This window comes from Antedon mediterranea, chromosome 11, assembly GCF_964355755.1.
Source record: "Antedon mediterranea chromosome 11, ecAntMedi1.1, whole genome shotgun sequence".
In the NCBI taxonomy this organism is placed as follows: domain Eukaryota; kingdom Metazoa; phylum Echinodermata; class Crinoidea; order Comatulida; family Antedonidae; genus Antedon; species Antedon mediterranea.
Window position 1 is genome coordinate 1,063,919 of NC_092680.1, and position 16,728 is coordinate 1,080,646.

The 16,728-nt window shown below is 33.4% G+C and overlaps 2 protein-coding genes across 2 annotated transcripts; one reads left to right on the top strand and one right to left on the bottom strand.

Moving 5' to 3' along the window:
- Positions 1–2,862: 2,862 nt before the first annotated feature.
- LOC140062827 (cytochrome c oxidase subunit 5B, mitochondrial-like) lies at positions 2,863–4,781 on the bottom strand. The gene is made up of 4 exons (XM_072109179.1): positions 4,639–4,781; positions 4,037–4,110; positions 3,471–3,570; positions 2,863–3,375 (listed from the first exon to the last, which is right to left on the bottom strand). Exons 1-4 carry the CDS (start codon positions 4,736–4,738, stop codon positions 3,266–3,268), a joined length of 384 nt encoding a protein of 127 aa, XP_071965280.1. The 5' UTR covers positions 4,739–4,781; the 3' UTR covers positions 2,863–3,265.
- A 4,331-nt stretch (positions 4,782–9,112) lies between these two features.
- On the top strand, positions 9,113–11,381 carry LOC140062826 (protein SpAN-like). The gene is made up of 5 exons (XM_072109178.1): positions 9,113–9,189; positions 9,489–9,545; positions 9,686–9,789; positions 10,123–10,247; positions 10,974–11,381. The coding sequence occupies exons 1-5, from the start codon at positions 9,138–9,140 to the stop codon at positions 11,107–11,109; spliced, it is 474 nt and encodes a 157-aa protein (XP_071965279.1). The 5' UTR covers positions 9,113–9,137; the 3' UTR covers positions 11,110–11,381.
- The last annotated feature ends 5,347 nt before the right edge of the window (positions 11,382–16,728 follow it).

Below are 16,728 nucleotides of genomic sequence, written 5' to 3' on the forward strand. Positions count from 1 at the left end.
ATGTGACTGTGTGTGTGTGTTGGTCAAGGTTGTTTTTGAATGAGGTAACACTCTTGAATTACATTTTATTAATAATTATTCGCCAACAAATATAGATTAGATAGAGTAAAGCTGAATTTATCAGTTATAAGGAGCAATCCATCCATCCATTGTTGATGCACAAAGTTTATTCAAAAAGTAATCAATTCAATAACTAAATTAGGCCTACTAGGCTAGGCCTAAATATAATTAAAAGTATATAAAATAATATTTTATCATGACAATTATGACATATCTCATATTTATAATAATTAATATTCATAGTCACTGTAGAAAGCTTAATAAATATAATTAAGAATATTATTATTAGCCTTTTAGGCCTAGTAATTATCCTAGTACTATAGCCTAGTAGCCAAGGCCTAGATCTGTCCTAAACTAGCCTAGGCCTCCCTCTCCCTCTGACCTAGGCTAGGCCTACTACTACTAGGCCTACTATACTAGGCTAGGGAGTAGGGGCCTAGCCTAGGCCTAGCTAGGTAGACCTAGTAGGCCTACTAGCTAGGGGTAGGGGCCTAGTCTAGACCTAGCCTGGCCTACCATAGCCTAGCCTGTAGGCCTAGCTAGAGTGATGAATTATAACAAAATGTGTACCTTACTTATTGCAATACTTCTTCAATACAGTGGAGGGCGCGCCCAGTGGAGTGCCACACGTATGTCTATCTACATGTGATTAACGTATAAAGCGAAAGCGGTGTCTCCGCGGGCGGCGAGCAGCTAGCTGTTCAATCAAAACAACAAGTTCATACTTGCCCAGGCCATGCCTAGCCTAGCCTCTCTCCTTTTTTAAAGTGGAGCTCCACCCAGAAAATTACTATTTTTCATACATTTCAACTATTATTTTAAAATATCATCCCTTATACTACATATTTTTTTGAATTTTTTTTCAATCAGTACGATTTTCTTGAAAATCACGCCTTTTTGCGTTTTGGGGGGATACCTTGTAATTTCCTATTCTTTTACATGCAAAAGGGGGGTATATTTGAATAATCCTAAAAAATTCATTTCTTCACCAAAAAAAAAATGTAAAATGTAAATTTATGTAATTTTTCCAGATCTTTCTATTTCTGGTATTTTTACCACGTATACATTGCGCAATTTTGCGTAAATAGACACTTTCCCCCGTTCGGGTCCAATTGGGTTTTTTATTTTGCTAGGGAGTACGATCACGTGACATTTTTCACAATCACACTACTGCAGCTGGCGATCTGTTATTTTGTCGCGATGTTATTTTTGACGGGCGAAAAGTATATTAAAACATTCTGAATGTGACCCTATTATATTTCACAGTGTAATAATGTGATTATGAGACTATTACTAAAATGTCAAATTTAACGAGATTTGAGAAAGACGTGGCTATACAGTATATTCAATAAAGCTAGGCCTAGGCCTACTAGAGTGTAGGTATGTACCGATCCTGCGTGGCCTCTAGCTAGGCTAGGCTGACAGCAGTGAAGTTTGTTTTGCTGGCACCCGACCTTGGCCTACCCATGGGCCATGATAGGGTGCCTGAATAGTTGCTTTTCAGTCAGGTCTAAGCTTGCACATCGCTTTACTACTCTTGTTCTGTATACTATAGGATTTTGTGTTTCACAATTCTTAATGTGTGAGAAAACCCAGGAACGATAAATGGGGCGAAACGACCATGCCTATGAATACATAGGCCTCTAGACAAAAATTCAAGGCTAGCTAGGCTGAGCACACGGCTGAGCTAGGCCTAGCCCTAGCTTAAAGTTAAAAGCAATCTGATAAGATTATTATGCTGTTGTTGTACAGTGAAAATCATGAGGTTACATGTAAATTATACTGACATTCTTATCGGAAATATTACTTAGGCCTAAACAAATCGTATTAATTGTGTGTATAAAATATTTTTCGACACATAATTTACCCAAGGGGAGACCTTTCATCAATGCGTTGAACGGCGACTAAAACGCGTCAGTCGCTAAGTGTAACGCGTTTTGCGACGTATTGTAAACTAATAACCCCTAAGTTACTGAAAAACTGTAATGTGTTAAAAAACACTATTTTCTGACCGATTTTTTAGAAATGAGTTTTTGGAAAATATTTCCGTATTTTTCCTGTTTTTTTTTATGTAATCACTTTCAATTAAACATACTTAAACATAATATAAGCTGAGAAAGTCTGAGTGTAGCTCCACTTTAAAACTAGCCGCCAATAAACAGAGGGCGCAGTATACTGAAATAGCTCAGAGCCATTATATATATATGGCTCTGAAATAGCTAACGCAACCAAAAAATGGATCAAAAATGCAGAAAGGTGTAATATAAATTTGTTTATTTTGTCATTTATAAGTAAAATAATTATTTGTTTTCTACACAGAAGTGGATGAATTTATTAAAATTGCTAATTGCCTATATTGAATGTTTTATTTTATATTCGTAAAATGTATTTTTAATACGGTAATATGATGGCATATTAATATTACCCAGTATAATTGATTTAATTTGTGAAAATTACAACCTGCTGATAAACAGAAATACCAACAAAACGAATTTGACGCAGCCACTTATCATAACTAATTAAGAGGGCCCCTTGATTGTCAGACTCTGTTTAGTGTCACCCTCTATATAATAATATCCTGGATTTAAATAGCGCATATATAAGCAAGCTCTCAATGCACTGCAACATTATTACCCCAGTCTGGATCAAACGCGTATGGAAACATACTGCCATAATGCAGTTAGTAATCAGCGCAAAGTTGTGTCTTGATCTAACCGGGTACCCATTTATACATGGTGAAATAAAAATACTGCATTTTCAATATACACTAATAATAAAAAGAATACAGAGCCAACTCAATCATTAGTGTTATCAATCCAGCTTTTTAATTTACACTCTTAAGTCATCAACATTAAAGATACATTCTATTTTCAGGTAAATTCTAATTCTCTGCGAGTAAAGAAATACTAAATTGCCGTTAAATTCCAGATGAAACCAGTCATTATTCAACTTGTGTCCTCCACGCTAGGCAAATATAACCCAGTTGTGACATACAAATAGATTTTTTTCAGTAGTAATAATATTTATTATATTTTCTGCATAATCTGTCAATATTCAATTATAGATGAACTAAAGCAGTGCTGGATGATAAACGATAACATTATAACTCTGATTTATTTTCTGAAAGTTCATATTGATTTCATTCCACCGACCACACATAAAAACAGCAAAAGAAGAGATTAGGGAAGAAAGATTAATCGGTCAACTACTGTATAGGCTCTCGTTTCTTTAATTGGAACCAGTGACCACAATCGCACCTCTGGGGGTCACCGCTGTAAAGGTTAAACCAGTTAACGTGGGTCATTTCTTCCTCACCTGAAAAAAAAAAATAGTTGTAAATCATTCACCACGATGTTCTAGTCAAGTTTATTAACATTCATCAAATTGTCCAAAATATTGTTTTTACTTACAGATACAACCTACAACTCTTTTTTCAAAAACTGATGGAACTTCTATTGGGGCGTCTCTTGTTCCTGGCGCGCAGTGTTTCACTTGCAAATCAAAAGGATCCTGTCAAAAAAAAACATACATCATAATATCACACAAAATATTAATTAAATAGTGAGTTATAATGCTGCATTGCTTGGAGTCCAGCATAATGATATGATACAGTGGAGGTGTTGACGGACTATAGAAAACAAAAACCTGTTAAAATGAGTAAAGTTTTTATAGAGTAAACATGGTAATTATCAACACCAACCATCATTATTCTTCATTGTAATTACAATATAAAATTATATATAAGTAAACATGTGACGAGTAAACACAATTACACTCGTCTGTGGAGGCTGGATATAAAAATCATGAAAAATGGGTGTAGTGTTAAGGTTGCAATCATTTACTACACAATGCTTTCAAGATGAATGTATGCATGATAGTGATAAAGTAGGGACAGGGACTGTGAGATTGCGGATGTTTAGCTTGACCAGTTATTATACACATTAAAACATGTGATAATCATCATTCTGTAACTTACAAGATTTCCTGCTCTTATTGCTTCAAGTTCTTTTTTTTCTAGACCTGTGGCATGTTCAAATGTTTCAGGAATTCCTATTTTTGAGAGAATAAAATAAATATTTGCAGGCATCATTGATTTGAGTCTTTGACATTTCAATCAATTATGTTTGCGTAGTAAGTAGCATTCACAATAAGAATAGAAAACTAGGCCTACGTTTTGCCATACTCTTCACAGTAATTTCTATCAATCATTATTTTATTAATTAAAAGTCAATATTTTAAATAAAAAAAAAGATTTTTTTGTCTTTCTTACAAATAAATGTAATTGTAGGCCTCAGTCTAGGCTAGCCTAAACACCTCAGTAGGTGCAAAAGTACTGTGTAGCGCCAAAAAACAATTCATTACAGCTAGGCCCTACCTACAAGCAAATGAATAAATAGAGGCAGCACACTCCACAACAGACAGCAGAGAGAGCATGCGATGCCTCCCCAGAATAAAATAGTAGGCTGGCTGCTGGCTGTGTGTATGGTGTGTGAAGATCAACGGCGACACCGGTAAATGATTGAATACAAAATAATACCAATAAAACACAGAAAATAAATTAACAGTAATCATACAAACCTCCTCCCTCTTTTGCAGTTGCCATACATCGGACAACTGGCCTAGAAATAGCTTTTTTAATATTAAGAAAGGCTGCAGTTCTTAGTGCGAGAGACGCCATTTTGAGTTTATCAGAGATACTGGTTACCCACACTGCACTTCGCGATAATTCTATTTTTTAGTAGACTTATGTCGCCACCTATAGTTTTAAAGTTTAGAGGCGAGGCCCTTTGGCAAAAAAAAAAACTGTACAAAGGTCATATATGAAATAAAGTTTAACTATTCCAATTTGATACTACTGTACGTTAAAAAATTTCAATTATAAAAAAGGTGAAGTTAATAGATTTATACTGTTTAATTATAAAATGACCTGAAATATCTTGGAATGTACGTCTATTTTGTCATGATATACGGTAGAAGCACCGTATAAACTGCAGGGCTATTACAATGTAGTATAGGTGAAATAAAATTATTATATTAGTCTAATTTTAACCATCATGGCTTCATGACACATAAAGAGAACAATTTCGAGATATTAAAACGAGCATGTAGAACAGGACTGCACCTTTTTAAAATGTTAAGTCTACTTTGTACATTATTCAGATTCTGCGTTTTGTTTAAATGAAGAATATTTAGATAATGTTAAAAACAACAAATATATGTACAAAGAATTAGGCTTCTACGAGGTGGTAAATGTCGGTTAGGGATGTTGGACTGACAGAAGTGGGTCTATCCTATCTTAAGGCTCAAATCGAGTTGAGACGATTCGTGAAAAGGAAATATCACTGATATAGCCAGTAGTATTAAATGAATACAACTTAAATTATTTGAACTAGATTGGTACGCGAGCGAAGCGATTCTCGAATACATAGTAATTTCAGCATAAAAACATTGTCGTTTACAGAAACAAATAAATAGACACAATGATTTATGTATAGTCAACCAAAATTAGCACCTAGAAACTTGTCACAAAATGAGTCGAAATTTGTTATTTGGACTCATTTAAACAAACCCAATTTTGTTAAATTATTCTTTATATTTCTTTATTATCTAATCAGTAACGAAATATTTTTTTTATAGGCCTATAAATAATATAGGCCTACCACTAAATAGAGTAAAACATTTCCGATTTAATACTTTATTAAAACTGTCACTGTCTCATGGTCGATTGAAAAAGTAAAGTACATTTAAAGACCACTAATACGTTAATATTTTTGTAATGATTAATTAATACAAACGTTGAGAAACAACTGACAGTAATACAGTATATATTATTATGTGTTCATAATCTACAAGTAGGGGCTACCCATACTCACAGTGATAACGTTTATTAGTATATTTGTTTATATTATATCTGACAGTACCAACACACTTTTGATTCAAATGGCGATCAAAAGTGGTTAATACCTATTTGCAGTACTAGATGGTACGCTCGCTTCGCTCGCGTACCATCTAGGTCGTGCCCACAGATGGTTCTCGAATACACAGTAATTTCAGCGTAACAAAACTGGCGATTTCAAATGTAGGCCTACGTACCGCAGGACTATAATACATTGTCGTTTATATTTATGTAGTCAACTAAAATTAGCACCCTGGGAATTACTTCCGAAGGAGAAACTTACCACAAAATGAGTCCAAATTTTTGAATTTGTGTTTTGTATGTAATAGGGTTGAGGGATGGGAAAGCGGATAGGTACAAAGAGGAACAATTTTTTAATATATTCTTTATCCACTCAGTAACGAAATATTGTTTTCATGTTTTAAAGGCCTATAAATAATATACCTCTAAATACAGTAAAACTTTGCGATTTAATACTTTGTTAAAACTGTCACTGTCATAATCGATTGAAATATTAAAGTACATGTCACGATACACCACTACGACGTTTATATTATTGGTAATTATTAATTAATACAAACGTTGAGAAGGAACTGTCAGAATAAAGTTTATTTGTATATCTAACAGTAGAGCCTATCCACAATCTCAGTAATAAAGTTTATTTTTATATATTTTTATATTACATCTAACAGTACGAACATTCACAGTAAGAAATGCCCGATTCAAATGAGGACCAAAAACAGTTAATAGGTATTTACAGTATTGTCAAAGTATTGCAAGTTTATTCTCAAAGGGCCCATATATTTACCTACCGTATGTGTTAAACCAAGGGCTCATAAATTTACCTACTTCTGTTAAACCAAACTCTGGCAGACAGAGAGATTGGGATGTTCCATTGATCGCAAATCAATACATTTGTATAATCGTATATTAAATCTATCAAAATAGTATTTTTTTAAGAAAATCGGCCTGTCCTCAACATTATGATGCTGTACTCTAGCTGTTCAACCGGTTTTCAGCTATTAAAAACAATCGTATGAGGAGATAGAAAAATGCGATGCCTCCTCGCATTTTTGTGGCGGGTATTTTTCAAGATGGACATCCATTAGACAGTGTATACTACGATCGGAAAACACCCCTATTTGGGGCAAATCGTTGAACCTAAATTCGTTTTAATCGTCAATAACTAATTATCTAACATAATTTAATTAGTAAACAGGGTTACATCATGTGGTTAAAATCAGTACCGAAAGTACGAACCAACTTTATATAGGCCTACCATCAAGTAAAAATTCTAGAAGTAAGGCGCGATTTACCGAATTTTGCCCTTACGTAAATTTATATATAGATTGTATAGCATTACAATACTATTTCTGTTTATTCTCCAAGGGTCTATAAATTTACCTACTTGTGTTAAACCATGGAGGTATGCAATAATTTGGAATGTTCCATTCATTGCAAATCAATACATTTCTATAAACGTATATTAAATCTATCAAAATAGTATTTTTTAAAGAAAATCGGCCTGTCTTCAACATTATGATGCTGTACTCGAGCTGTTCAACCGGTTTTCAGCCATTAAAAAAGGTTATCGTAGGAGGAGATAGGAAAATGCGAAGCATCCTCGTATTATTGTATGCGGGTATTTTTCACGATGGACATGTATTAGACAGTGTATTCCACGATCGGAAAACACCCCTATTTGGGGTCGTTGAACCTAAATTCGTTTTAATTGTCAATAACTAATTATCTGACTCAATTTAATTAGTAAACAGGGTTACATCAGGTGGTTAAAATCAGTACCGAAAGTACGAACCAACTTTATATACCATCGAGTAAACATTCTATAAGTAACGCGCGATTTACCGAATTTTGCCCTTACATAAATTTATATATAGATAAAGTTAAATAATTCCCGTACACATACTGTGACGCTTATTACTAAATATTCCGAAATTCCGCTTTAGGCCTAATTTAATTCTCTACATAATGTGGTGATCCATTTTAAATGTGAAAATGAATCAATGTGGGGAAAAAACAACGATTAATCAAATGAAGATGAAAGGTCGGGGACATATTTTAATTTAATTTGATAATAATTAGAGTGACAGTGGCATTGAACTGTCACGGTTTTCAACAGCATAAACATCGATTTCACATTAAAAATGATACGCTTTGTTGTGTATGATCAATATGACAACAATAAAGGCAAAAAGTCAATATCTATACTATTTTTTTTTATCTTCTATTACATTTTTTGCAAATCATACAATGGAGCTGCAGAATTAATTAATATTATAGCTCCATGATCATACCGACATAATGATATGATATTAGTATATAAGATTGTCAGCCTGGCCATGATTAAATGTGGATTAATATGAATAAGAGGACAACAATCAAGCCTTGTCTACACTATCAAACTTTATGTGACAAAAAAATATGATGTACCCATATATGGACATGATGATGTCACATTACTGTCATATTTGGCCATCACTACCATATTTGGGCACATCAAACTTGTTTTTTTGTCAAACATAGTTTGATAGTGTATAGACAGAGCTTAACATTTTGCAGCAGGCATATTCGTAGGGCACACTCGCCTGCTCCACGTAAATGCAAAAGATAAAACTTAAAGTGCTATATTGCGTAATCACAATTGGGAACCGACGACGCAATAGTGCTGCAAACATCGCAGGTTTGATTTCACGCAGACCGGGGGGCGGGGGGGGGGGGGCGGGGGCAAACCCAAATTGGAAGGGCATTTGCTTATGTTGCGTAGGTTGTGTTACGTTGCGTCGCTAGTGGGAACCATGCTTTAGGGTGGTTAGGGCCGCAAACAAATCCTGTATCTCCCACTAATAATAAGTGCAGGTGGTGTGAATAATTGTAATTATAAAAGGTAATTTCTCGGTTGCATGAATGCATTAAATGCATTGTTACAAATGTCTTCTGTTTCAATAATTAATCTCTAAAATTAAATTGCTTGGTTTAACACTTGAATATTAATGCATATCTACAGAACTAGGCTTCCGATATCAATATTATCTATAATCTAATTCGATAAATTATCTCGATTTACCACACAAAGTGTGACTGATTCCCTGTCGGGTATCGGGTAATAATTACGTTCAGTGCAGTTGTTGCAATGGTTACGGTACAAGAGTGTCGATTGAAAATGGTCAGAAATAGAGAAGTTTGGAAACACAAATGGGCTCATATGGCGGGATGTAAGATTTTTTTACAGTAACATTAAATGTATTTCGTATTAATAATACTCTTCTTCTAAATTACCTTGATGAATACTCATATCGTACAAAATGCCATTCTATTCAAAAGTCTAAAATGTTATTCGAAAAAAAATGTAAAAAGCTTTTATTAAAGAATTGGGTCTTACCTTTTAACGAATCACCGACGGTAAAACCTCTAAACGCTCCCATTAAAGGCTACTTTCCAACACGAATTATTAGCAAATATTATTTTTTTTCTTTTCGTATAACTTTCTTTGTTTACTCATTTTGTCTCGCAGATATGTTTTACGAAGGTCTACTGATAATATTGTTAACGAATTCAGGCTTAACAAGTGGTAAGTATTATAATTGGCAGGCTACAAATGCTATACAACTTCTAAAGTTTACTATAATTTATTTTGCATGTTTTTTTTTTCATTTAGCTTTTTAAATTACAATTGGGTTAAACTATTATATTTACTGGTCAATGTTTCAGGTAATTCGTGTGGCGGAACATACAATGGCGTTGGAGGAAATATTACTTCTCCGAATTACCCATCTGATTACGATAATCACCACGAGTGTGAATGGACCATTACGGTAAGCTTAAGCTCACTTAAGCTTGGTTCCTACTAGCGACGCTACGCAAGGGCGTAACGCAACGTGAGTGATTTACCAATCACAGGCAATGGATTAATGAACAGTGTCTCAGTGTCATTTGGTCAACTCGCTTGCGTTGCGCATACGTCCTTGCGTTGCGTCTCTGCTTTGGGAACCAATCTTTATGAAGAGATCTCAATATCACTATCATATTTGATCATATCACACCCTTTTTGATAGTGTAGACAGAGCTTAAAAAGTTCTTCAAACGTTATTGGTAAATTACTTTCAGGAATATTTATTCAGAAAACTATACATTTTATTTTCCTATAGGTTCCCGATAATCACCTGGTTGTGATTAGATTCGATGACTTTGAGCTAGAAACTCAAAGTTCGTGTAGCTATGACTACCTGGCGATTGATCTAGAAGGAGACGGAGTGGATAACCAAGATATAAGGTAGGCTAATCATTATTTCTTATTATATTATTTTTCTGCATTATCAAACAACAGTGACGTAACATCGAAGATAATCCAAAAACTTAAAAAAAATAATCTTTTTCTTTTTATTTAATACTTCTATATAACAATACAATACATAATGTCAAAAGTAGGCCTAACATAAAAAAAACCCAAATAACAAAATATATAATGATAAATCAAAACAAATAAAACCACTCTGTCAATTCAAACTTAATATTACTAATCAAGATTTAAGAAGTTTCATTTTTTTGTCAATCTTATTATTCTTACAAGCAATATTATGTTGTTCGATAAATTTTTCGAATTTTAGAACATTTTTTAAGTTTATAATCTTGATTATAGTTAGTTTAGGCCTAATAATAATGATTAAAAACATCATTAATGCGATAAAGGCCTGTTGTACGAACAATATCGATACATAGAACAATATACACTTTCGTACAGAAAACTAAAATAAATTAGAACAGTTTTGATTCTATAACTATTTATTGTCGATTGTTCTTGTCCTAGTGTAAACAGACATTTAGATAATATATAAATTAAATTAACAAGTTGTCATGTGAATTATCTTATAACCAACATTCTTTTATTTAGCCAACTGATAAACAATTTTAAACTAAATAATAAACCTAGGCCTATATTTAAAATATATATTTTCTTCTTTACTCGCGTATTATATTATCAGAATCGTTTACGTTACAGGTTTTGTGGTACTGGTGCATATCCATTAGTATCGGAAGGAAGCACTGTGAATTTGGAGTTTGATACCGATTTTTCAATAACGGAGAGAGGATTCGACATAGCATGGACAGCAGTGGCAAATGGTATTGGTTCCTAGACTGTGTAGACATTTTTAAATGCCCTATTTATAAAACACATTTTAATATACAAAATTTAGACGCAATACAGTAATATTTGGGGGTTTTTTTGTACAAAGGTTAGGCCTACTTCAGAAATATTTTCTATTGTAATATTTTGGAAGACATGAAATCAATGAACTTAAACACACAAAGAATCTATAATGGTTCATCCAATCATGGAGAAATAAGTTAGGACTTATTTCTCCGTGATCAAAACTTTTAGGAGTTATTATAAGATTATTATTAATGACACCATTGTAAACGATAAGATAATATAAGTATTAAATATTTTATCCGTTTATTTTATATTGACACTGTTGATTCGTCTATTAGTTTTTTAAATATTTTGATATAGTTTATTTTATATCATTGTTGTTACTTTGGGAGTACGGAACCTGAACTCTTGTTATAGTGATTAGGTTCACTTTTAGGTCCCTGCCTACTCCCTTAGTTTCTGTGTTTTGTTTGTTTGTTACTGGTTTTTGGCAATAAATAATAATAATAATAATAATAATAATAATAATAATAAGGTTTATAAAGCGCACAAAGCGATTGTGAAAAACTTGTACCTGAAAACAACAAATATTTTTGAAAAAACCGGAATTAAAATAAAATCAGACGAATCGAACCCACATCACTGCTTCCGTTTACCGCCGATTTAAGGTGCACAGACCTTCCAGCACATTACTCACTGGTGTTGGCCTACTCATAATTAAAAGAAGATCTGTTTGAAAAACAATTTTGTTTGATGATGTCCAAAAGTAATTGTTAGTAAAACAAATACAGATTGACCAGGGAAGATTTGAATTCACTGGATGGACTATACATTTATTAATCTTACATTTCACTTAGCTTCCTATTTCTGCTGCTAATCTACGAAATTAGCTCAATAATAATTCTTTTCTTGAACAGGTCTAATTTATTTAGGATGTTTTAAAGACGCGTCGTCTAGAGCAATGTCTGATGCAAGTACAAGTAATAATGGCATGACAATAGAGTTTTGCATCCAGTATTGCAATGATCTAGGACACTTGTACAGTGGTCTACAGAATGGTGGATCTTGTTTTTGTGGTGATGAGACGTTTGGTGAGAAAGGACAAAAACCAGAAAGTAACTGTAATATGCCATGCAGTGGTAACGCACAGCAAATATGCGGCGGAAGTTACAGGAATGCTGTGTATTATTCTGGTAGGTTAAACAAAATATTCTCAGAAGCGCGCGTTTGATTTCGTCAAAATAATAACACCTTATGGATATTTATCCAATACGAATACGGTTAAGCCTATCACAAATCGCATTAAATTAAGAAAGTCATTATGGTAAATAAAGACAACATTTTGATACTGTTTAAATATGTTATTTTATCAGGTATAGGAAGCAATCAAGCGACTACCAACGTTATAACGACCACAGAACTTAAAACGACGCACAAGCCTACTACCGAAGTTGAAACTACGACGCCCGAAGCTACTACCGAAGTTGAAACGACGCCCGAACCTACTACCGAAGTTGAAACGACGCCCGTACCTACTACCGAAGTTGAGACGTGTAAACATTGATAATAAATATTTATATTTAATTATATAATAACTGTATTTATGTTCTAATACATGAATGTTCTAATACATGAATGTTCTAATACATGAATGTTCTAATACATGAATGTTCTAATACATGAATGTTCTTAATACATGAATGTTCTTATATTGTACGTACCAGCCGGAATTCTAGACAGCATTTTTTGCCTTTCATAGGCGACATCTTTCTGCACGACTTGTAAACCAATGCAGTAGGTCCTATAGTTATGCTTTTCAGATTTTCCTTGAAATGGCAGAAGGATGCTTTCATCGCGCCTGCGCATTAACCATTACCAATATTAAGAAAGGGCGTACAATATAATATATAATATATAGAATATTATATTTGACAGGCACAGAATAAATTCCAAACCGCCCGGTGAAATACTGAAATTTAATTAATTAATTTGAAACGATAAAGAAAGAAGAAAATCTGCGAGAAAGAAAAAAAGTCGCCCCGACTGATATTCGAACCCGGAACCTTCTGTTTGATATGCAGATGCCCTAATTTCATGGTATTGTTTAAACCCGATTGAATAATCTTACTAATAGTCTTAATCTTAACGCTCAAATAATTTTACCTACAGATGTTTGTGAGGACATATTGGGTGCTGTAAATAGCAATATCAATATTCCAGACAATAGATTCTCAGCATCATCCCAATACGGTGGTGATTACAATGGTGCACACAGAGCACGTCTGAACACACAGTTACAACCAGGTGGTAAAGGAAGCTGGAAAGCAGCCACTAATGACAACATGCAATGGGTGCAAGTTGATCTCTGTTATCTAACAAACGTATCGGGAATTATTACACAAGGTCGAAATAATAATAATAATAACTTTATACATTGTGTTTCAAAATATAAAGTCCTCTACAGCGCAGATGGGATTAACTTTGTAACAATATCTGGCATGAATGATACAGATAAGGTAAAGTTAAATTTCACGGATTAGTTTATGTTTAATAAAAGCGTTAGTAAAGGGCCTTTCACACATGTTCCGGCACGGTTCCGGAAATATAAAGGAGATACATAACACATCCATTCAATCTTTTATTTTCGGATCTTTGATTTCTGGTTCATACTAAAACTAACAATACAGTAGTATATTTTGAATGTTTATGTAGGCTATGTTAAGTGACATCATGTATCTGCTACATATTCAAAGCTCTATATATTAATCTTTAAACTAGCTAGGTATAGGCTTGTAAACACAGAATACTTAACTTTATAGAAATTTACTGGAAACAACGACCGGGACACTGAAGTGGTCAACATGTTTGATGATCTAATCGAGGCTCAGTTCATCCGTGTAAACCCAATCGAGTGGTCTACAAGAGTGTCGATGCGATTCGCAGTTCTTGGTTGTCTCGTCAACACTTCATGTCCAGGTAAGGTAAACTTAACGTACTTAACCGGTCCTCCGGTTGTATCTCCAATACTACAATATTTTCCCAGTATCATAGGAATGATTTTAATACAATATCTTTATTGGCATCAATCGAAATTTGTAGGTTATGAGTTAGGTATGATACTAGGAGATACATAATACATCCATTCAATCTTTTATTTTCGGATCTTTGATTTCTGGTTCATACTAAAAAGTAAAATTACGTATAAATGATCAAAAACATAAACTGGGTACTGACTAATTACTACAAGTGTGAAACACATGGGATGATGTATTACCAATCTTCCTATGATACTGCAGATATCGAGATACAATACAGAGAATTGTGTGACGTACTTACAGACCAGTCGACGTTGTAACCGATTGATTTGGAGTATAACGTTTGTCATTGTTATCATTTTCGTTCACACATATATAATATTTGTTTCTGTAACAGCTATCAGCTTATATATAAATATGTTATTTTTTGTGATTTATGTTTTCGGTCAACCCCTAAATATTATTTTTTTGATATTATAGAAATAACCTACTTTTGCAGATGTATTATGATGAAATATGAACATTATTTCAACTGTTTTGTTTTGAAATGTAATTTTAGTTAAGTATCATGATGTATAAAATAAACATAGTGTAAGCCTATTTAATTAACATTAATTTATATTCATGTGATTTTAGTATAAGAACATTTGGAATGTATTGTTGTAGAAAACAAAACGTGAGTATCAACGGATTAAGAGTTAAAACCACAAAGCCGTGGACTATTCTTTATTGTAAGGAATGCACTGACTTCCACAGAACTTCCGGCCATACCAACGATCTTGCGATTCTTAAGCTCTGTCCACACTATCAAACTTTCTGTAACAAAAAAAATGTGATGTGCCCATATGGACATGATGTCATATAAATGTTATTTTGAATTGAATATCACTACCATAAGCATATCAGTACCATATCTGGGCACATCACACCTTTGTCCAACTAGTTTGATAGTGTAGACAGAGCTTAAGAATTTATAGGCCTATTCAGATAAAACTGAAGGAATGACTTCACATTTTCCGATGCCTTTCTTTAACACGTATATGTTTGTTTTCAGGGTGTCGTTTGTCTAATCAACGCAGTATCGTCATGCAGCTTTAGTTGAACCACATGAAACCATTAATTGTTACAGCTTTAAAAAAAAAGTTGCTTTCAATAGGCCTATATTACTTAAAATAATCGACAATGTAAAACTGCATGGTAATTTAAAATGTTAATATAAATAGTGTATATTTATTAGTGTTTTTTTTTTTCGTAATTTATGAACCTATTAAAAAATAGAAATTAATTATACGTGTCTGTTTTTCAATTCTATATAGATAATTTTTAGTCCATAATTGATTTACGGTCAATTCTTGACAACAGCAGTCAATAACTTCATTACAATAATAAAACAAGCACTAGTATTGCACAATATAATTGCCAAACTGACCGTAGAATACCTAATGAGCATCTGGCTCGTTCTTAGAAGATAAGAAGGAGATCCGCCATCGGAGGAAGAAAGTTAAGCATGAACATGGCTGCAGTCGCGTGCTCAAATTAAGTTTACCGACCAACAGACCAACATAGTGAGCTGTAGTGTCGAGTTTACACGAGACTAAAAAACACAATTTAAAACGTTATTATTGTACTTTAAAAGTATCATAAATATTCCAAGGATGGCGTTATTTACCATGTAATAGGAGCTTAATAATAATAATATACAAAGAATGAATAATTCGCGATTTCTTCATCAATATGAAAAGAATATAGGCTGACTGAACACCTAAAATCCACCAAATTGTAATGAGAAATTAAATCCAAATCCCCAGGCTTTTAAATTATCACAACCCACCCACCATCGAGTTTCGTTTACTCTGCTTCGTCGCAAATCGTAGCTCCAACCCACCCACCATCGAGTTTCGTTTACTCTGCTTCGTCGCAAATCGTAGCTCCAATAGACCAACGTCTTTGTTGGTATTATTCCATGTATTTATTTTCATTCATAATTTTATGCTATTTTATAAATTGTACTGTCCTTGGAAAGCAATAAATATTACTTACTTACTAACCAGGCCCTAACATAATCCAAGAGCAAAGCAAACACAAGCTTGTTTGTCCAAAAGACTTTGGAGCGCCCTCAAGTTGACCTAAATGTCGCCGCCTATAGTTTTATGAAAGTGTTTTTGGATTTCCATCCACAACCAACCAACAAACCAACACCTTATTTACCATTATTATGTTGTTTTTTTTTATTTAGGCATATAATCTATAATGTTTCAAGTTTTCATTAGAACATGAGTACCAATTTGAATGAACATATACAATAGAAGCCTCCTACAAGGATATAACACTTGATAAACACGTTCATATTTATTTTAAGATACTTATTGACGGAATATTTAAAAAATATTCTAAACAATCTTTAGAAAGAGGAAGATCTTTATTTAATAGATATAATATTTTAACCCGACTCAAGATCCTGTCTTCTTCCTCCATCCCTTCCCCACCCCCGCCCATATTAATTGTTATTTGTATATGTCTTTTCTTATTTATTCCATTATTGTTTCAATCTTAAAAAGGAAGTAAAT